This window comes from Eschrichtius robustus, chromosome 20 (assembly GCF_028021215.1).
Source record: "Eschrichtius robustus isolate mEscRob2 chromosome 20, mEscRob2.pri, whole genome shotgun sequence".
In the NCBI taxonomy this organism is placed as follows: Eukaryota; Metazoa; Chordata; class Mammalia; order Artiodactyla; family Eschrichtiidae; genus Eschrichtius; species Eschrichtius robustus.
This window is the reverse complement of record NC_090843.1, coordinates 24,418,266-24,437,569: the sequence shown is the minus strand read 5'-3', so window position 1 is coordinate 24,437,569 and position 19,304 is coordinate 24,418,266. Positions and strand designations below refer to the sequence as shown.

General features: G+C 58.9%; 2 protein-coding genes across 3 annotated transcripts; both read left to right on the top strand.

Moving 5' to 3' along the window:
* The first annotated feature begins 333 nt into the window (after nucleotides 1-333).
* Nucleotides 334-7,396, top strand: EPN3 (epsin 3). Its single transcript, XM_068530485.1, has 9 exons — nucleotides 334-871; nucleotides 1,845-1,963; nucleotides 2,667-2,747; nucleotides 2,953-3,075; nucleotides 4,045-4,132; nucleotides 4,606-4,875; nucleotides 5,057-5,167; nucleotides 5,298-5,528; nucleotides 5,736-7,396. Exons 1-9 carry the CDS (start codon nucleotides 334-336, stop codon nucleotides 6,062-6,064), a joined length of 1,890 nt encoding a protein of 629 aa, XP_068386586.1. The 3' UTR covers nucleotides 6,065-7,396.
* A 2,939-nt stretch (nucleotides 7,397-10,335) lies between these two features.
* Nucleotides 10,336-18,666, top strand: SPATA20 (spermatogenesis associated 20). Of its 2 annotated transcripts, none has more exons than XM_068531129.1 (16): nucleotides 10,336-10,436; nucleotides 11,400-11,579; nucleotides 11,692-11,756; nucleotides 11,941-12,095; nucleotides 12,174-12,317; nucleotides 12,417-12,618; nucleotides 12,995-13,125; nucleotides 13,217-13,321; nucleotides 13,545-13,619; nucleotides 13,721-13,930; nucleotides 14,012-14,204; nucleotides 14,537-14,705; nucleotides 14,987-15,198; nucleotides 17,017-17,216; nucleotides 18,053-18,133; nucleotides 18,304-18,666. In XM_068531129.1, exons 1-16 carry the CDS (start codon nucleotides 10,360-10,362, stop codon nucleotides 18,472-18,474), a joined length of 2,370 nt encoding a protein of 789 aa, XP_068387230.1. In that variant the 5' UTR covers nucleotides 10,336-10,359; the 3' UTR covers nucleotides 18,475-18,666. The 2 variants fall into 2 exon arrangements, with proteins under 2 accessions (XP_068387230.1, XP_068387231.1); XM_068531130.1 differs by lacking the exon at nucleotides 10,336-10,436 and adding an exon at nucleotides 11,175-11,262.
* The last annotated feature ends 638 nt before the right edge of the window (nucleotides 18,667-19,304 follow it).

Below are 19,304 nucleotides of genomic sequence, written 5' to 3'. Positions count from 1 at the left end.
TTGTAAAGATTAATGAGCATGCAAAGTTAGAAGTACCTGCTGAATAATAAGCAAAATAAGAAAAATAAAAATAAGTGCCTGCCGAAGGCTGTTCCTGGCAGCAGGGACACCCTGGCCAGGGCTTTAGTCGCTGGCTGAGTGGCCAGCAAGGTGGCCCATTGCCCCTAAGTTCCAGGCCCTCTCTTTCTCAGACCCATGTGGAAGCCAAGGACACAGCCGCCCTGCTGAGAGCACGGCGGCCCACCCTTGGAGACCGTGACCTCTCGACGGTGGCCCTCCTCGGCCCTCCACCTTCGGCTAGGGCGGGGGCCGCCCATCTCCAAGTCCCCAGCCATGACGACATCAGCGCTGCGGCGCCAGGTGAAGAACATCGTGCACAACTACTCGGAAGCGGAAATCAAGGTGCGCGAGGCCACTAGCAATGACCCGTGGGGTCCGCCCAGCTCGCTCATGTCGGAGATTGCCGATCTGACCTTCAACACGGTGGCCTTTGCCGAGGTCATGGGCATGCTGTGGCGGCGGCTCAATGACAGCGGCAAGAACTGGCGGCACGTGTACAAGGCGCTGACGCTGCTGGACTACCTGCTCAAGACAGGCTCCGAGCGGGTGGCCCACCAGTGCCGGGAGAACCTCTACACCATCCAGACGCTCAAGGACTTCCAGTACATCGACCGCGATGGCAAGGACCAGGGTGTCAACGTGCGCGAGAAGGTCAAGCAGGTGATGGCCCTGCTCAAGGATGAGGAGCGCCTCCGGCAGGAGCGGACCCACGCCCTCAAGACCAAGGAGCGCATGGCGTTGGAGGGCACGGGCATCGGCAGCGGGCAGCTGGGCTTCAGCCGTGCCCGCGGTTCCCCGTCCTCCTACAACTGTGAGTGAGCCCAGGGCGTGGCTGGGGACAGGGAGGCAGCCCGAGTTCTGACCCTGGCTCTGTGACCCCAGCTGTGGATAAGAATCCCCACCTTACAGGGATGTCTGAGGATTCCGTGAGGTAAAGAGGGTGACATGCGAGGCCCAAGGCCCGCACATAGTAGGTGCCCGACAAGTCGATGCGAACAATGATGTTATTATAGGTTTGTTATTGTTAATTCGCTGTCTGGTAGGGGCGTGGTGGCGGAAGCATAGGCTCTGGAGTAGCAGTCCTTATCCTGCCCCTTCTAAGCCATGTGATCTAGACAACCAGCTCTCTGGACCTCAGTTTCCCCGTCTGTAAAGTAGGGATAATCTTATTTGCCTCAGTTGTTCAATTTGAGAATTAAATGAGACCTCGGCCCTGTGCACAGACACACAGCACGTGGTTCTGCTCAGCGGCATTCTCCTTGATCCCCCCACTCGAGGGCACTGCCCTTGAAAATGGGGGCGGCTGCAGAGCATTCTCAACTCTCCTACTCTCGAAGGGAGGCACTTTCCTGATCTGAGGGGCACTCAGGATGGCCCTCCTTGACAGTATGCTGAGAGCTTGGAGAGCTGTGACCTTGACTGACTGGAACCTCTCACCCTCCCACTGCACTTGACCCCAAGCTGGATGGGGCGCAGCTGTAAGAGTCCAGGAACTTGAGCCAGGGGACCTGGGTTCAAGTCTTGCTGCAGGACCCTAGCCAGGCACCCCTCAGAGCTGTTGCGAGTCTGTAAAGGAGGGATTGGACTCTTTTATCGGGGTGGAATGGAGACCTTACAGAAAGTGCCAAGCACACTGCCTGGTCCTCTGGGGCCCGCGACTGCCAATTGTTCCTTCCCCCTCAGTTTCCCTCTCTGAGCCTTAGCTTCCTGGCAAGAGGGGGGCGGGGGAGCCTATGGGTACCTGTGCGGTTACGGAAGCCACGACGGATGGTTGGTCGTTGCAGCCTCCTCCTCATCCCCCCGCTACACCTCCGACCTAGAGCAGGCCCGGCCCCAGACGTCAGGAGAAGAGGAGCTGCAGCTGCAGCTGGCCCTGGCCATGAGCCGCGAGGAGGCTGAGAAGGTAAGGCCCCTCCTGGGGCAGCCGGGGGGCGGAGGGGACGGGAGGAGGGATGGGTGCCTGGATGGCCCACACCTTTGATTCTCAGGCTCCCCTACTCTGGTCCCCAAAGCCCTAGTCCTGCTCCCAAGGACAGCACAGCGCCCGTGTGCCTTGGGTTGGGTTACTGGGATTGGGGTCTGACTCCCCACCCCGAGTCCTCTCTAGCTGGGCCTGGAAGGGGTAGTGTGTGTGCGGTAGGTGGGCAGTACTGTTTGTCTCACGGGGCTGCTATCGCCTCATGGAGGGGAAGGGGTGAGTGTGCTGACAGACACCTTCCTTGGAGACACAGAAATATGCTGCCCCCCCCCATCAGCTGTCCTTATGGGGGGCAGGGACAGCCTCCCTGATAGCCTCCTCTCTGCCATCGCCTCTGTGGATCCAGGCAGACCTGGCAGGACACAGCTGGCCTCGCAGAGCAGGGCTTGGAGAGCACTCAGGGGACCCAGAAGAGAAGGATGAATCTTGATTTTTAAACTGCATCCCAGATCCAGATCCGGGCAGGGAGAAGACCACACCCATACTGCTGTCTGGGGGCAGGCTGCCCACACCCACTCAGGGCGGGCATTTCTCTCTCCACTGCCCTTACTGGCACAGGGCAATGCTGCCCCTCGGCCCAGGAGTGGGCGCACTGGGCCAAGTTCACCCCTCTCTTCCTCCCTCGCAGCCGGTCCCCCCAGCCTCCCACAGGGACGAGGACCTGCAGCTGCAGCTGGCCCTGCACCTGAGCTGGCAGGAGCAGGAGAAGGTAGTGGCCAAGCCTCCTGTGCTGGTGCTGGTGCTGGTGGAGGTGCTACGCGGGCACTAACCAGGCTCTTCCCCCTCCCCGTGGTGGTCCTGCTGCCCCTGACCTCTCGGCGCCTCCCACCCTACACTCTTCTTGACTCCAGCCAAGGTCCCCTCAAGTCCAGCCTGGGCTGCTCATGCTCTCCTCACTCCTGTGCCTTCTGCAGGAGGTGAGGTCCTGGCGGGGAGATGACTCCCCTGTGGCCAATGGTGCTGGGGCCGGACCCCACCGCCGTCGGGACAGAGAGCCCGAAAGAGAAGAGACAGAGGAGAAGCTGAAAACCAGCCAGGTAGAGGGGACTGGGGGCTGTGGGCTGGCAGAGCCTGGGAAATGAGTCGCGTTAAATATCTGTAAACAGTGTAGAACAGTGCTTGGTATCTAGTAAGCACTAAGTAGTGTTAATTCAATGAAAATAGGAGTGGAGGGGTTTTAGCAGACCCAAGTCCCGTCATGCATGGGCTGATGACTGAACTGGTGGCAAAGTGGGATGCAAAGAATCCTGACCTGAGATTCCTAGATTGGGATTCTGGATTTGCTGCCACTTACTTTATGACTTGGCCTCATTGTCATTGTCTTGGCCTCAGTTTCCTCCTCCGTACAGTGGGCTTGTTGGACAGTTCTGGCTCTGACATTCTAGGATCATATGATACTATGGATCAAGACTGGGGGTGGCCTCAGGCATATGGTGCTGAAAACATCTTGGGCTCATACACACACTTTCCAAGAGGCAGGAGTGGGTAGCTGTTGGTAGCAAGGCGACCTTCCAAAGCCGTCCATGCTATCCCTGGGTTGTCTCTGTACCCTTTCCGCCAATGTTCACTGTGGCCAATTTTTCTTGGACACTGACTTATAGAAGTAGGCTGATCATAAAATGTGTCTTACCACTGATGGGCTGAGGGGCAGGACAGCTGAGGAAAGGGTCGGGCAGGCCTGCCTTCTATCCCAGCTCTGCCTCTCCCTGGCTATGTGGCTTTATGCAATTTGATTCCCCTCTCTGGGCTACAGCTGGCACATCTGTAAAATGGGCACTCCACCATCTTCCCTACCCACAGCACAGGTTGTTATGAAGATCAGACACTAAACAGATGAGGAAACCTTTTATAAACTGGAAAGCACTGTGCAGAGGCGAGGAACCATTAATAGATGTTTGTGGAATGAATAAAGGAGAGAATGAGCTGGAGTGAGGATGACAGGTCAGGGCCCGCCCTTCCTCCAGGTCCCACCCTCTCCTGAGCATGGTTGCCTCTGCCCCCAACAGTCCTCCATCCTGGACTTGGTGGACATCTTCGCACCAGCCCCGGCCCTGCCCTCCACACACTGTTCTGCGGACCCATGGGACATCCCAGGTGGGCATGCAGGGCTGCAAGGGGCTCCCAGGCTGGCCCCAGAGAGCCCCTTCCTTCCCAGCCACTTGCTGGCATCGCCTCCCCGCAGCTGAGGGCCACTGGGCAAGCACTGCACCTCTCTGAGCCTCAGTTTCCTCTGTGTCTTGGGGTTGTAGTGAGGGAGGGGGCATATCTGAGGAACTCAGCTCATGGGAAACTCAGAAAACGTTCTCTTGTTGCTTCTGGTCACCCTGGGTTTCCTGGCCCAGCCTGTCCCTGACTGCGAATGTGGCCTGAGCTGCCTATGCCTGGGGGGTCCAGAATCCTGGAATAACTTGCTGAATATGGGCTCCAGCTTGCTGGGTAGTCCTGAGTCAGCATCCCATCTGTGAAATGGGTCCCTTGGCCTCCCAAATTGGTCTGGGTAACTGGGAAGGCCCTGGACTGGGGGTTTGAGTGGGCCTGGGGTCACATCTGTGCTGTCCCCATTTCAGGTCTCAGGCCCAACACAGAGCCCAGTGGCTCGTCCTGGGGGCCTTCGGCAGACCCCTGGTCTTCAGTCCGCTCAGGAAGCATCCTGTCCCAAAGCCAACCCTGGAACTTGCCCCCTATGTTCTCCTCCTCTGAGCCCTGGGGCCGGACCCCAGCGCCACCTGCTGGACCACCCGCCACAGACTCCTGGGCACAGACCTCCCCCCACCACAAACTCCCCAACACTGGGGCCGACCCCTGGGGGGCCTCGGTGGAGACCTCCAACACACCTGGTAAGTGGAGGGCCAGGGGGTGTGGGTGAGGGGCTGGAGGACTGCTCGGTCCCCTTACCTCCAGTGCCAAGGGGCAAGAGATCCTGTGTTAAGAGGGCAGCTTGTCTGGAAAGGGATCAGCCCAGTGCCTGCCCTTTTGCCAACCCATCTCATCTCCCTTTTCCTCCTTGGCTAGTGCTAGATGGTACCTCGACCTTTGACCCATTCGCCAAGCCTCCAGTATCCACAGAGACCAAGGAGGGGCTAGAGTGTGCCCAGGCCCTGCCCTCTGGGAAGCCCAGCAGTCCTGTGGGTAAGCAGGAGTCAGGGAATGTGCAGCTCTGGGGAAAGAGGGGCCCACCCAGAGCTGGCCTCTGCCTTCTTCCTCTCACAGAGAGACCACTCACTCTCCCTATCAGTGAGCTCTATCATTTCTATTCCAGAGCTGGACCTGTTTGGAGACCTCGACCCCAGTTCCAAGCAAAATGGCACAAAGGAGCCAGATGCCTTTGACCTGGAAGTGCTGGGGGAAGCACTGACCCAGCCCAGCAAGGACACCCCAGCGCGCCGGACTCCTGAGTCCTTCCTGGGCCCCTCGGCCTCCTCCTTGGTCAACCTTGACTCATTAGTCAAGGCGCCCCAGGCTGCAAAGACCCGGAACCCCTTCCTAACAGGTAGGACACCACCTCGTCCCTGCTGGGTCTCAACACTGGAGTCCCCTGCTCTCTCTCCGTCTCTTCCTTCAGAGCCCAGACCCTGCCCTAAAATCTTAGCTCTTCCGTATTTCTAAGACCCCAGATTCTGCCACCTTGCCCCTTCCCCACTTAGGGCTCTGTGCCCCTGGCCCGCTCCAAGTCCCCCAACCCAATCTCGTTCCGCAGGTTTCAGCACTCCATCCCCCACAAACCCGTTCGGCGGGGGCGACCAGGGCAGGCCGACCCTGAACCAGATGCGCACCGGGTCGCCGGCGCTGGGCCTGGCGGCCGGTGGGCCGGTCGGCGGCTCCATGACCTACAGCGCCTCCCTGCCCCTCCCGCTTAGCAGCGTGCCGGCCGGCGTGACCCTCCCCGCCTCGGTCAGCGTCTTCCCCCAAGCCCGCCCCTTCACGCCGCCGTCCCCCGGGAGCCTGCCGCAGCCATTGCTGCCCACCTCAGGCTCCGCCGGGCTGCTCAACCAACCCCCGCAGGCCAGCACCAACCCTTTTCTCTGAGGAACGCCCCCGCCTCGGGCGGGCCGGCGCGTGCGCGTGACGCCCCGCCCCGCGTTGACGGCGCTGGGCCTCGCCCCCTGACGTAAGCGGGGTGGGGCTGCCACGCCAGGACCCACCCCGGGAAGGAAGGAAGGTTGAGACTCCGCCCCGAGGCCCGCGCAGGTGCTGCTCGTCGGTCTCCGCAGACTGTTTGCAGCTACTGGAAATGGAGACTGACGACTTCAGTGGGGCCAAGACCACGCCTCGTAATGAAGAATGGAGCCCGCGTCCTCAGGTCTCACCAAGTGGACTTTTTGCCGGGCGTGGCGGCCAGGCCCGGACCCCAGCACGAATCACCGGCTGCCGTGGGAACGACTGCTCCACAATGTGGGGCACAAAAATGCTCCCACTTCCTGTACAGCACCCTCAGCCTGGCACCTTCGCTTCCACATGCTCCCCAGACTCTCATTCATTCAACCATTTATCACACATCGGCGCGGGGGATGATCTAATAGCAAGGGACAATAGACAGTTGTTCCCTTGCGCACTCGTTATGTGCTAAGCACTTTAGACAGATTATTTCATTTAATCCTTGCATCAATGTTCTGAGGTAGATAATATTATTCCCACTGAGGAATGGCTACATAATTTGTGCAAAATGAAAACGTGGGGCCCCTTGTCCAAAATTGGGTTAAGATTATCAAAACGGGAGCAGCAGAGCATTAGATCAAGTGCAAAGCCCTTGGCCCTGCTCCCTCTTTATAGGTGAGGCTCAGAGAGGTTAAGTGGCATGCTCAAAGTCACAAAGCTAGCAGAGTGGGGCTGCGATTCAGAGTCAGGGGATCTGGCTCCACAGCTCTGAGCTCCCACCCTGGGCCCCAGATTTAATTCACAAGTACTGACTGGCTGCTGTGGACAGAGTGCTAGGCTCGTCTGGGAGGGATTCAAGAATTGCTAAGCCCGCAGCCTCCAGGAGCTCAGAACTCACTGGGGCAGGCAAGCCAGATCCAAGAGCCCCCACGATCCTTTGTTTTACTGAATCACTTACATCTGGCTCTTACTCCTCTCGTCTTTTCACCAGGACTGGCAAGAAACTCAATTTCAGCCATGATCCCTCCTGGGGGCGCTTGTGTGGGGTCTGAGAAACCAAGGGGAGGAGCAGGGCCTGGTACCTCATTCTGAGGGCCACCATGGTGACCCTCACTTCTCTTCTACTCAATGCTCTCCAACCACTGGGCACTGATGTGTCTTCTTTGCTCAGGGTCTGGCTCTGCAGGCAGCAGGCCAAAGGCCTGGGGTAAAATGGCCTTCCATAGGCCAGAAACACGAAAGTTGGTGGGGCAGGACACAGTGCTGGTCTCCTTCCTAAGGTGGGGGTGGGGAAGGGAGCTGCTTTGTTTTTTTGGAGGGAGTCAGTCCTACTGTACCTGTTACAGGCAGAGTGGACAAGAGCATCTACTTAGGAGTCAGACTGACAGCATTCAAAACTGCTCTAAGGTTTGCACTTAATAATCACTTGGTAATAAGTGCTTATGCTCCCTGACCTTGAGTAAATTACTTAACCTCTCTATGACTGTGCCTCCATTTCCTTACTTGTCAAATGGGAACAAGAGTTCCTTCCTTATGAGGTTGCTGTGTGGCTCCTCCCAGGCCAGTGTCCATTCAGCACAGGATCCACCCTGTTCAGAGACTAACCATGAGGAATGAACCTGCAATACCCCTCATTCCTGGTTTTGCCAGGCAGTACCCAGACCCATCCATCTTCTGCACAGACCCGGGAGATCTCCATCCTTCTTGGTCACTGACCCACCTTTCGCCCCTCCTCAGCCTGGGTCCTCCTCTTCTAAACTGGCTCTCCCTGTGGACACCGCTTCCCTAAGGACTCCCAAGGGGTGCTGTTTGGCTTCCCACCAAGAGGAGGTTGGTAGTCTGGCTCCCCATTTTGCTCTGGACCATCTTTCTCCTGGAAGACCCCTCCCTCCTTGGAGACTGGAGCCACCTGGTGTCCTGCCTCCTCCCGCCTGGGGCTGCGCTCTACCTCATTCTTCCCGTGCCGTGGCTCATGGTCTTCTCACCCAGATGTTGCTCAATCTTATGTGATTTCATTATCCAAGAAGATGACCTCGCCACCCCTTGACGTCTCAGCTGCTCTCACCCCTGGTCACACTCTGGGGCTCGTCATCATCCTAAATTCCTCCACATTAAAGCCAGGCTTCCTGTTCTCTGATCTTAACCTCATTCCGTCCAGGGAGCACACACACCAGCCTCTCCCGCCTGCCAACCCTTCCATCACTCCACTATCCCAGCTTCTCAGAGGTCTCTCTCCTCCACATCATCAGATGCCTTCTCTCACTGAATCCTTCCCTGTGATATTTGCCATAATTAATCTCATCCAGCCTGAGAGTGTCTTTCCATCTTTCCCCTTGCATCAAGTGCCCCTCCTCTCTATGTCCCCTTTCTTCCCCACCACCCCCCCCCCACAACCCACTCCAATCAGCTTCTACTGTCAGCATTACCTCCTGGAACTCATCTGCCAAGTCCACCAATGGCCTCCACGTTGCTGAAGCTAGTGGACCTTTTTCTGTCCCATCCCAGTTGGCTTCTCCAGAGTCTGACCCTCCCTCCTTGCAACTCTCTGTCCCTTTGCCTCTGGGACAACACCCTCTCCTGGTTTTCCCATGACCCTCTGTGTCTTTCACGGGTGCACTTCTGAGTTCCTCAAGCCCGGGCCCGAGCCTGTGCCTCTCCTCTCGCTGCAGTCAGCCTGGGTGATCCCACACTGTCTGCACTGAGCAGCCACTCTGATTCCTCTCTCCCACCAACCCCTCCTCTGCATTCCAGAGCCTTGTCATCTCCACACGTACATCTCAAGGACATCTCAAACCAACCGTCCAAACGGACCTCATGAACCCATGATCTGAGTCTCTCCCTGTGCCCCCTCCTCAGCAAATGCCCCCCCCCCATTCAGCACCAGCCCCACTCTGAACTTCACTCTTGACACCCCCCTCTCCCTTATAGACAATCCTGAGGATGTTTCCTCTTCCGCTGACCTCAAGTCCACCCCCTCTCTCCATCTCCACCTCTGCCTGGTGCAGACCTCCCAGAGCTCTCCCCTGGGTCCTGCTACGGCCTCCGAACCCCTCTGCTTCACTCTTGTCTCTTTCCAGTCCATTCTCCACCAGGAAACTGGAGGGACCTTTCCAAAATGCAGGGTCACTCCCCTGACTAAAGCCCTTCCACAGCTTTCTTCTGCTTTCATCAGTAACCAAACTCCCGCTCACAGTTCAAGACCTGGCCCCTGCCTTCCTCCTCCGCAGCCTCACAACCTCACCTAACATCTCTCTTCCCTGTGCTCTCTGCCCTGCAGCCATGCTGGCTTCTGCAGTTCCTCAGCCCTGACTCACTGCTATGCCACAGGGCCTTTGCACATCTGTTCCTCTTGCTTCCCCAGCATTTTCCCCATGCTCTCTCCAGAATCCATCCTCTTGTTCTTCGAAGGCTGCTACACAAATGTGATTTCCTTAGGGAGGCCTTCCCCCCTCGTCTCTCCCACCAGACCAGTTTCCTTGTGATACCTAGTCATGGCACTTCTCACAGTGGGTGGTTGTACATTCATTTGTCTGGTTGTCTGACTGACTTCTGCCTCCCTCATCAGACTGCGAGCAACACAAGAGCAGGAGCCTGGTCCCCCTCTGCCCACCGTTGTACTTAACAGAGTGCCTGCTAGGCGACGGGCACTCAATAAATGTTGACTGAATGTAGCAAATGAGACGTGTGTAAAGTACCTGATAGGACATAAAGTTGGCTCATTATTATTATTCAGGGAAGGCTTCCTGGAGGCGGCGGGGTTTGAGCAGGACCTTTAGGCCCTGGGGAGTGGGGGGTGGGCAGAGCAAAGGCAAAGCTCCTGGCTTGGAGGGTCTGGACAAGCCACACCTTTGCCTCTCGCCTCATTTCTCATTTGTAAAACGGGCAAGGGTTGGATAAAATGACAGGAGGCTCAGAGCTTTCCACGGCCCTGGCATCCTCACAGCCCTCCATCTTCTTCTCAAGAGGGTTAACCCCCACAGCTGGTCTAGATCCAGCCTAGTCGGCCCAGTTTTGTGCACAGACCCGTGTCCTCCCAAGTCCGGGCTATCCGGTCTGCAGTCCCTCGGTCGACCACCGGGCGGCGCTCGGAGACCAGCCGCGTGGCCTGCGGTCCCCGCGAAGATGCACCGCGGCTTGTCGGGTGCCCGGGCCCGCCCCTCGCAGCCTCCCTCCCGCCCGCCCTCCCTTCCTGTCCGCGGCGTCCGGGCCGTCGGCCGCCAGCAGCCATGCAGGGCGCGCGGGCCTGGCGGTGCCGCGGCCTCTTGCTGACCCGCGCCGCGCCGGGCCTCGCCGCGAGCCGCAGGTACGCGCGGGCAAGGGGGCCGCTCTGGCGCCCTGCGCCTGCGGGGCCCCGGGGCCAGTCTTCCCGGCGCTGGTCCCCTGTGCCTGCCCGGCCACCTCCCCACCCCCGACCCCGTGCCTACCTCCCCGAGTCCGCTCCCTAGACCTGGCCCAGACAGTAACCCCCTCCTCCCTTCCTCCCCTCCAGCTGCAGGGCTAGCTTGCCCCAGGGATTCTGCTCTGACACCACCTCCTGGAAGCCTTCCTTGAACCCCAATGCTGGGCCAAGGGTCCTTGTCCAGAAGCACCCTGGGTTGGCCTGTCACAGTCCTTAATGCTGCAGGGGCCTGTCATTACTTAGGCCTGCCTTACGGTGCCACTGTCCCAGGCTGAGCCCCCTGAGATCAGGGCCAGTTTCTGATTCTTTGGGGGTCATGGGGTGTCTGGCACAGGACCTCGCCCCCCAGAAGTGCCCAGCGGGTGGATGTTGAGTGAGGGAGTCCCTGATGCCGAGTTTCTTCTCACTGCCCCTCACCTGGCCCAGTCCCACACCCAGCAGCCGGCAGCCTCCCTGCCCAGATCACTCCCAGGCAGGCATGCCAGAGGGATACCTCCAGCCCAGCCACCCTGGGGTGGGGCCCAGTGAGGGGAAGAGAATGGAGCCTGAAGGACCATTCCACCCACTGTGACTCGCCCTGACCTCACAGTCATCACCCTTGCCACCGCCAGGTCTGAGAGGTTGGGGGAGACTAAGCTGGCAGGGGGCCCCCAATGAGCCACCTTTCTTCACCCCCCCAAAAACACAAGGGGGAGCGCAAAGGCCACGGTCTCCCCCGTGGTTCAGAAAGGTGGGTTGGGCTGGGAACGGGGGGGGGGGGGGTTCCAGAAGGGGTGCCAGAGGGCAGGGTGGGGTCAGGTGGGCCTCTGGGGTCGGTGTAGGGGGAGGCGGTGGATACTCCTCACCTGACCCGCCTGCCCACGACAGGGGTAGCTCCTCCCGGGACAAGGACCGAAGCGTGACGGTCAGTAGTTCAGTGCCCATGCCGGCTGGAGGGAAGGGGAGCCGGACTAACTGCTGTCAGCCCACACCCCAGAAAGTCCCCAACCGCCTGATCAGTGAGAAGTCACCGTACCTCCTGCAACATGCCTACAACCCTGTGGACTGGTGAGTCCCTCTCCTGATGCCCTCCCGGGGCAGCTGGACCCTCACCCCTCCTACCCCCCACTGCCCACCCCCGCCCGGGCTAGTGAGTGATGCCCCACCCTGCCGGGCCTAGGTACCCCTGGGGGCAGGAAGCCTTCGACAAGGCCAGGAAAGAAGACAAGCCAATTTTCCTTTCAGGTACTGCACCCACCATCCCTGGGCTGGGCGAGGGGAGTGGTGGTGGATAAGGGAAGGGTTCCCTGGGCCTGGGGGCCTCCCAGGAAACTACAGGCCAGGGCCTCTCTGGCTCAGCTGTGACCCTTTGGCTGGCCCCCCTCTGACCAGTCACTGGTCCCCCCCTGGCCCCGTGACCCCATTCCAGTGGGGTATTCCACCTGCCACTGGTGCCACATGATGGAGGAGGAGTCCTTCCAGAACGAGGAGATTGGCCGCCTGCTCAATGAGGACTTTGTCAGCGTGAAGGTTGACCGGGAAGAGCGGCCCGATGTGGACAAAGTGTATATGACCTTTGTGCAGGTGAGTGGTCTTCCCGGGGAGGAGTGGTTGCCCGTGCACGTGGGGCCGCTCCCCTCACCTTGGTCCTCTCTCCGCCAGGCCACCAGCAGTGGTGGGGGCTGGCCCATGAGTGTGTGGTTGACTCCCAACCTACAGCCCTTTGTGGGGGGCACCTATTTCCCCCCTGAGGATGGCTTGACCCGAGTTGGCTTCCGCACAGTGTTGATGAGGATACGGGAGCAGGTGGGTGTGCGCTGGGGAGTGGGGGGCCGGGGGTCAAGGGTGAGGGAACAAGGGCCCCCACCCTGTGCTGACCTCCAGGTCTGCCCCTGCCTCCCATAGTGGAAACAGAACAAGAGTACCCTGCTGGAAAACAGCCAGCGTGTCACCGCAGCTCTGCTGGCCCGGTCGGAGATCAGCACGGGTGACCGCCAGCTGCCACCCTCTGCTGCCACCATGAACAGCCGCTGCTTCCAGCAACTGGACGAGGGCTATGATGAGGAGTATGGCGGCTTCGCCAAGGCCCCCAAGTTCCCCACGCCAGGTCAGTGCCCCCCGCCCCGTGACCGCTCCAGCCCCGGCCTGGCCTTCTGAAGCCTACCCTAGTAAGTGATCTCCTGACTCTCATCTTGCTTATTAATCTCCCACTCTCCTGTCTGGCCAGTGACCTCCTGAGCCCCAGCCTGTCTGTCAGTAGCTATCTAGTGAAGCCCTGACTTCTGGTCTTAGCAGGGACCCTCCAACGCTGACCTGGGTAACGATCACCTGTCCTGTGGGTTGACCTCCTGACCCTCAGCCTGTCCAGAGAGACTGCCTGTTGAGTGAACCCCTAACCCCAGCCTGGCCAAAGTCCTGATCACCCAGATCTCGGCCCCTTTGTCCTCCCCGGTCTCTCACCCGCGTGCTCTCGGTGTCTGCAGTGATCCTGAGCTTCCTGTTCTCCTACTGGCTCAGCCATCGGCTAACTCAGGATGGCTCTCGGGCCCAGCAGATGGCCTTGCACACCCTGAAGATGATGGCCAATGGGGGCATCCGAGACCATGTGGGGCAGGTGAGGGGGGGATAGGCATTCCCTGGAGAGGGCAGCGGGGTGGGGGCAGCAGCTGGGATCGGCCTCCAGCCCCACGTTCCTCCTGGCACAGGGCTTCCACCGCTACTCCACGGACCGCCAGTGGCACGTCCCCCACTTTGAGAAGATGCTGTATGACCAGGCACAGCTCACGGTGGCCTATTCACAGGCCTTCCAGGTGACCCCTGATCCCAGCCCAGAGCGGAGACCCAGTCTGTCCACCTACGCCTGGCTGCCTCTTTGCAGGGCTTTCCTGGTGACCTGTGGCTCTCCCTTAACCTCACCCCTAATTCTCTCTCATATGTCCACTACCCAGCTTCCCTCCCTACCTTCCTGGGAGAACGCTGACTGCCCCTTGTACCTAGCTTCCTCTGCTTACAGCCTCCTTCCTCCCCACTCAGATCTCTGGTGACGAGTTCTACTCCGAAGTTGCCAAAGGCATCCTGCAGTACGTGGCTCGGAACCTGAGTCACCGGGTGTGTGTCCACTAAGGCAGGCGGGTCTGGCTGCGGGAGGGCTTGGGGCCTCCACTGGCTGCCCTGAAGGCTGGGGCCAGCCAACTCTCCCCTCCCCACAGTCTGGAGGCTTCTACAGTGCAGAGGACGCGGACTCGCCCCCGGAGCGGGGCATGCGGCCCAAAGAGGGTGCCTTCTACGTGTGGACAGTCAAAGAGGTCCAGCAGCTCCTCCCCGAGCCCGTGCTGGGCGCCACCGAGCCTCTGACCTCGGGCCAGCTCCTCATGAAGCACTATGGGCTCACGGAGGCCGGCAGCATCAGCCCCAGTCAGGTGAGGACTGCTGGGTCACGGGAGGGGTCCTGAAGCCGGACAGGCAAGTGGACTCCCTCGGACAAGGGCTGTTTTCTTCAGGACCCAAAGGGGGAGCTGCAGGGCCAGAACGTGCTGACCGTCCGGTATTCACTGGAGCTGACTGCTGCCCGCTTTGGCCTGGAAGTGGAGGCCGTACGGACCTTACTCAACTCAGGCCTCGAGAAGCTTTTCCAGGCCCGGAAACATCGGCCGAAGCCGCACCTGGACAGCAAGATGTTGGCGGCCTGGAACGGTGGGGTGGCTGTGTCTGAGGCCTGATCCGTTTATAGAATTACCCTTCGTAAGGGCCCTTATGTATGATAGGCACCTGCTAAATAGTAATTCTTCCTTTATCAGGTTCATTGTCCTTAATTTACAGATGAGCAAACTGAGGCCTAGAGAGTTACGGTAATCCACCCGAGGTCACACACAGGGAAAGGAGCCCAGCTCTGCCTGGCGCTGGAGCTCAAACTCTTACCCGCTTACCCTATTGCTCCAGGGAGGTGTCAGAGCTTGGGGGGCTGGGATGGACGTACCGGGAGGGCCCTGACTGGCGTCACAACCACTCGTGTCTCCTACCTCCAGGACTGATGGTATCCGGCTTTGCCGTGACCGGGGCTGTCCTGGGCCAGGAGAGGCTGATCAACTACGCCATCAGTGGTGCCAAGTTCCTGAAGCGGCACATGTTTGACGTGGCCAGTGGCCGCCTAATGCGGACCTGCTATGCAGGCTCTGGGGGGACCGTGGAGCACAGGTGGGGGGCCGGGCAGTCCGGGAAGGCTTGCCTCCTTGGGCATCCCATGCTTCTCTCTGTCCCTCTTCTCCTCTCTGGGTGGGCAACTAGTCCTGGCTCTGCTTTCTGCCCACTATGAGCTCTTAACTTCCCTGGGACCATTTGCTCATCTGGGAAATGGGCTAATGGGACCTACCCAAGAGCTAGATTTTGAGGGTTAAACAAAAGCACGTGAAAAGGACCTCCTCTGTGAAAGCTCCTCTCTCCCTGTCCTGTCTCCTCCCCAATGCCTGTCCCCCCAGCAACCCGCCCTGCTGGGGCTTCCTGGAGGACTACGCCTTTGTGGTGCGGGGCCTGCTGGACTTGTACGAGGCTTCACAGGAGAGCGCGTGGCTCGAGTGGGCTCTGCGGCTGCAGGACATGCAGGACAGGCTCTTCTGGGACTCCCGGGGTGGCGGCTACTTCTGCAGTGAGGCCGAGCTGGGGGCTGGCCTGCCCCTGCGTCTGAAGGACGGTCAGTGAGGATGTGGAGCTGGCCTGGGGTCCTGGACCCAACCGGGGCTTGGTTTTCCCTGGGGGAGGCGTAAGTGCAGTGTGGTGGTGAAGCGCCAGCATGGGCAGGGGCCAGGCCCTCCTGGGCTCACATCTTTGCCACTCATTAACCGAGTGACGTTGGGCTGGTCTTGTCGCATTGCAGAGCCTCAGATTCTTTTTTTTTTTTTTAACGAATCAATTAAATTAATTAATTAATTTATTTATTTATTTTTGGTTGCGTTGGGTCTTCGTTGCTGCGGGCGGGCTTTCTCTAGCTGGAGCGAGCAGGGGCTACTCGTTGTTGCGGTGCGCGGGCTTCTCATTGCCGTGGCTTCTCTTGCTGCGGAGCATGGGCTCTAGGCGCGCGAGCTTCAGTAGTTGTGGCTCGCGGGCTCTAGAGCACAGGCTCAGTAGTTGTGGCACATGGGCTTAGTTGCTTCGCGGCATGTGGGATCTTCCCGGACCAGGGCTCAAACCTGTGTCTCCTGCATTGGCAGGCGGATTCTTAACCACTGCGCCACCAGGGAAGTCCCCTCAGATTCTTAATATGCAAAATGGAGCTAATGTTGGCATTCCCTTACGTGGTTGACATGAAGATTAATGTAGCTCTTCTGTGAGCATGCTTAGTGGCAGTAAGTGGCATGCCTAGATAGATTGAACAAGGCCAGCTTCATCCCTACCCTCATAAAGCTTACTGTTCAGTAAGGGAGACAACTAACAGACAGTAATATTTAAAGCAAACACACGCACACAAATACTTAGTTAAAATTGTGAGTGCCATGGAGAAGTAGGAGCTGCCCACCATGTGCCCTGTTCCTGACTTTTCTCAGTGACATTTAGCATCACTTGATGCCTCTGGCCTGTTAATGGTCTCTCCCCCCACTCAGATGTAAGCGTCTTGGAGGCAGGATGTTGTCACTGCTTTATCCCCAGGATCTAGCGCAGGCCTGGTACATAATTAGGTGCTCAATAAAGGTTAGCTGAATGACTGAAAGGGCTCTGAGAGAACAACGGTGGGGCCCAACTCAGCCGGGGAGTCATTCAACCAAGGGCTGGAGGGCAAGATGGGGCCGTGTGATCCTGGAGGAGCAGGAGAGGGATTTCACGTGGAGGGAACAGCCTGTGAGAGGCTCTGAGTGGGCAGCCTGTGCCCTGGAGGACAGGGCAGGCAGAGGTCAGCGTGTGAGGGGAGGATGCCCAGGTGGGGCTGGATCCCTGCAGGGTCTTGTAGGTGTGGCAAGGAGTGGAAGGCTCTGGTGAGTTTTGAGTGGGTTGTGATTTGCTGTGGTTTAGGTTTAAGAATGTTACTCGGACCGACGGTGGAGAAGGGAATGGGGGCAGGGGAAACAGGGCGGCCAGGTAGGAAGCCGTTAGTGGCGTTAGTCCAGGCAAGGGTCAGCAAAGGCCCAGACAAGGTAGAAGTACGAGATGGGACAAGTGGTCAGGTTGGATCTATTCTGGCCACAGACCCTGCAGATTCACGATGGATTAGAAGTGGGAGGTGAGGGAGACGGAGGGAGGGGTAGCTGGGTCGCTGGATGGAGGTATCAGCAGGGAGATCGGGGAGCCCTGGGGACCAACAGCTCAGCCTGGGGCAGGTGGAGTTGAGGATGCGTGTGAGTGCGCAAAGGGTCAGTAACTGCTGGGGTCAGCCTTACACTCTCAGACCCGGGGCAGGAGCCGGTGGGCAGGGACTCCTCCACCCCATCCCTCCAGCTGCCCTGGCCACAGTCCTGGAGCAGGGTCCTGGGACCCAATGACCCCCCGTCTCAGCCCTTGCCCCCCATGCACCCTGCAGACCAGGATGGTGCAGAGCCCAGCGCCAACTCCATGTCGGCCCATAACCTGCTTCGGCTGCACGGCTTCACAGGCCACAAGGACTGGATGGACAAGTGTGTTTGCCTGTTGACCGCCTTCTCTGAGCGCATGCGCCGTGTCCCCGTGGCGTTGCCTGAGATGGTCCGCGCCCTCTCAGCCCACCAGCAGACCCTCAAGCAGGTGGGGCACTTGGGCAGGGACCCTGGGTGGGAGGGGAGCCGGGGCTGCAATAGAGACATGGAGTGGAGTTCCTGGGGCTGTCCCCAGAGCTCAGGTCCATGAATGTGTGGCCTTGTGTGAGTGTGTGTAGAGGTATCTCTGAGGGAATGTCTGTAAGGCTGCTCTGTGCAGGTGGAGGGGTCTGTGTGAGTGTGTGTCTCAAGCAGGCCTCCGGCAGGTGCCTGTATGAGCACCTGTGACTGGGGCTCTCAGAGGAAGGGGTTAAATATGGGTCCCTGTGGTTGCTGAAGTGTTTCTCTGAGGCTTCTGTGTGCTTCTGTGATTCTCTGTGTGCCTCTGTGTGTCGGTATAGTTGGGTCAGCGGTATAGTGTGTGCAGGTATATGCTTGTCTGTGTGTAAGTCCCTGTGTGTTACTGCTGTGCGTGTGCCTCTGGATGTGTATGACTCTGGAGGGAGGTATGTGACTGTGTGTCTGCCTTTCTGAGTGTGTGCTGGTGTGAGTGTTCACTAGCACGTGATTACTGGGCTCTGTGTGTATGCCCCGTGTTCAGGTTTGCCTGCTTATATTTGCATGTTTGCCTATATATCTCTGCCTCTGTGTGTGTGTGTGTGTGTGTGTGTGTGTGTGTGTGTGTGTGTGTGTGTGTACGTGTTCTCACCTGCTGAGCAGTGAATCCGATGCGGCCTCCTGGCAGCTGGTCTGGGGGATGCTGAGCTGAGTCCCCATTTCTTCTTAGGCATATAGGGTGGCTGGCAGGAGGATGGGGGAGCCCTGGTAGGTCTGGGTCCAGCTGCTCTGCACCTGTCACTGGAGTTACCTTTCTGTTCTGGCCAGATCGTGATCTGTGGAGACCCCCAGGCCAAGGACACCAAGGCTCTGTTGCAGTGTGTCCACTCCATCTACATCCCTAACAAGGTTTGGTCTGTGAGCCTGGCCCCACCCTCTGCCTCCCTTGCCAGGGCCCCCTCCCCTCCTCAGCTCCCCAGTATCTCCGGCTCCTTTGAAAGCCTGGGGAGAAGACACCCACTAGTGGGCCCTGCCGGTGTCCCAGTGCCCCCAGGTGACCCTTTCTGCCACTCTCCCAGGTGCTGATTCTGGCTGATGGGGACCCCTCGAGCTTCCTATCCCGCCAGCTGCCTTTCCTGAGTACCCTGCGACGGCTAGAAGACCAGGCCACTGCCTACGTGTGTGAGAACCAGGCCTGCTCGATGCCCATCACCGAGCCCTGTGAACTACGGAAACTGCTACATCAGTGACTGCCTCCCCCACCTCGGGCTGGGGCAGAAGGTGGAGCTTCCCAGCCGGCCAGAGACTCAGGCCCTGCAGGGCCCTGCAGAACCTGCGGCCACCCTTGAGGCACACTGTCACCAGGTGACCTCGGCCATCCTCGCTGACCCACCGTGGGCACCCACTTACCCTGGAATAAACCTAACAGCGTCCTGCGGGAACCTCAGGGCCTCAGCCTTGCTTATAAGAGAGGGGCCTCGGGCTCCAGCATGGGAGCCAGCAGCCCCTTTTCTGGGAGCCCCTAGCTGCCCCCTCTGCCTCCTTGGATTCCTCTTTCACCTTCAAAGGTCACCAGGCTGACTCTGCCCTGCTCTATGGACATGGCAACCTGAGTGAAGCTGAGGTCAGGGGACCAGTAATGACCACCAGTGGTGGGGGTGTGTACTTGCACGGGAGGGGAAAGGCCAATCCTTGCCCTCAGGAAGGGTTAAGAAAGGGGCCTGCCCTCCCTTCCTGTGGTCTCCTCCAATTTTAAGCTGGGGAAGAGGCAGGGGGATGCTTCATATAAGCTTTTATTTTTCATGGAATTTGCATATGTTCTGGTCCATTATGGGAGCTGCTCTTATCAGGACCAAGGACATTTCTTTTAGGGTATCTGTCCAGCTCCCAGCCTTCCTGCAGGAGGTCATATGGTCCATCCCCCTGCCCTCACTTAAGTCCAGGGAAAGAGGTTTCTTTCATTTGGAGCATCTGTTGGGTTGGAAGTCCTTCTCCAAACCTGAGTCCTTCCTGCTGTAGGGAAAGCCTCTGCCTTCCTGTGATCTCCTCCTGTTCCCTCAATGTTGGGAGATGCTCACAA

What these genes read in the sequence shown, in the direction of transcription:
- EPN3 (XM_068530485.1), top strand. Translation starts at nt 334, where the DNA reads ATGACGACATCAGCGCTGCGGCGCCAGGTGAAGAACATCGTGCACAAC. An exon ending in GCCGCGAGGAGGCTGAGAAG is followed by an intron (nt 1,964 to 2,666) that starts GTAAGGCCCCTC and finishes CCTCCCTCGCAG; the next exon opens with CCGGTCCCCCCAGCCTCCCA. An exon ending in GCTGGCAGGAGCAGGAGAAG is followed by an intron (nt 2,748 to 2,952) that starts GTAGTGGCCAAG and finishes TGCCTTCTGCAG; the next exon opens with GAGGTGAGGTCCTGGCGGGG.
- SPATA20 (XM_068531129.1), top strand. Translation starts at nt 10,360, where the DNA reads ATGCAGGGCGCGCGGGCCTGGCGGTGCCGCGGCCTCTTGCTGACCCGC. An exon ending in TGTATATGACCTTTGTGCAG is followed by an intron (nt 12,096 to 12,173) that starts GTGAGTGGTCTT and finishes TCTCTCCGCCAG; the next exon opens with GCCACCAGCAGTGGTGGGGG. An exon ending in GGGGGGACCGTGGAGCACAG is followed by an intron (nt 14,706 to 14,986) that starts GTGGGGGGCCGG and finishes CTGTCCCCCCAG; the next exon opens with CAACCCGCCCTGCTGGGGCT.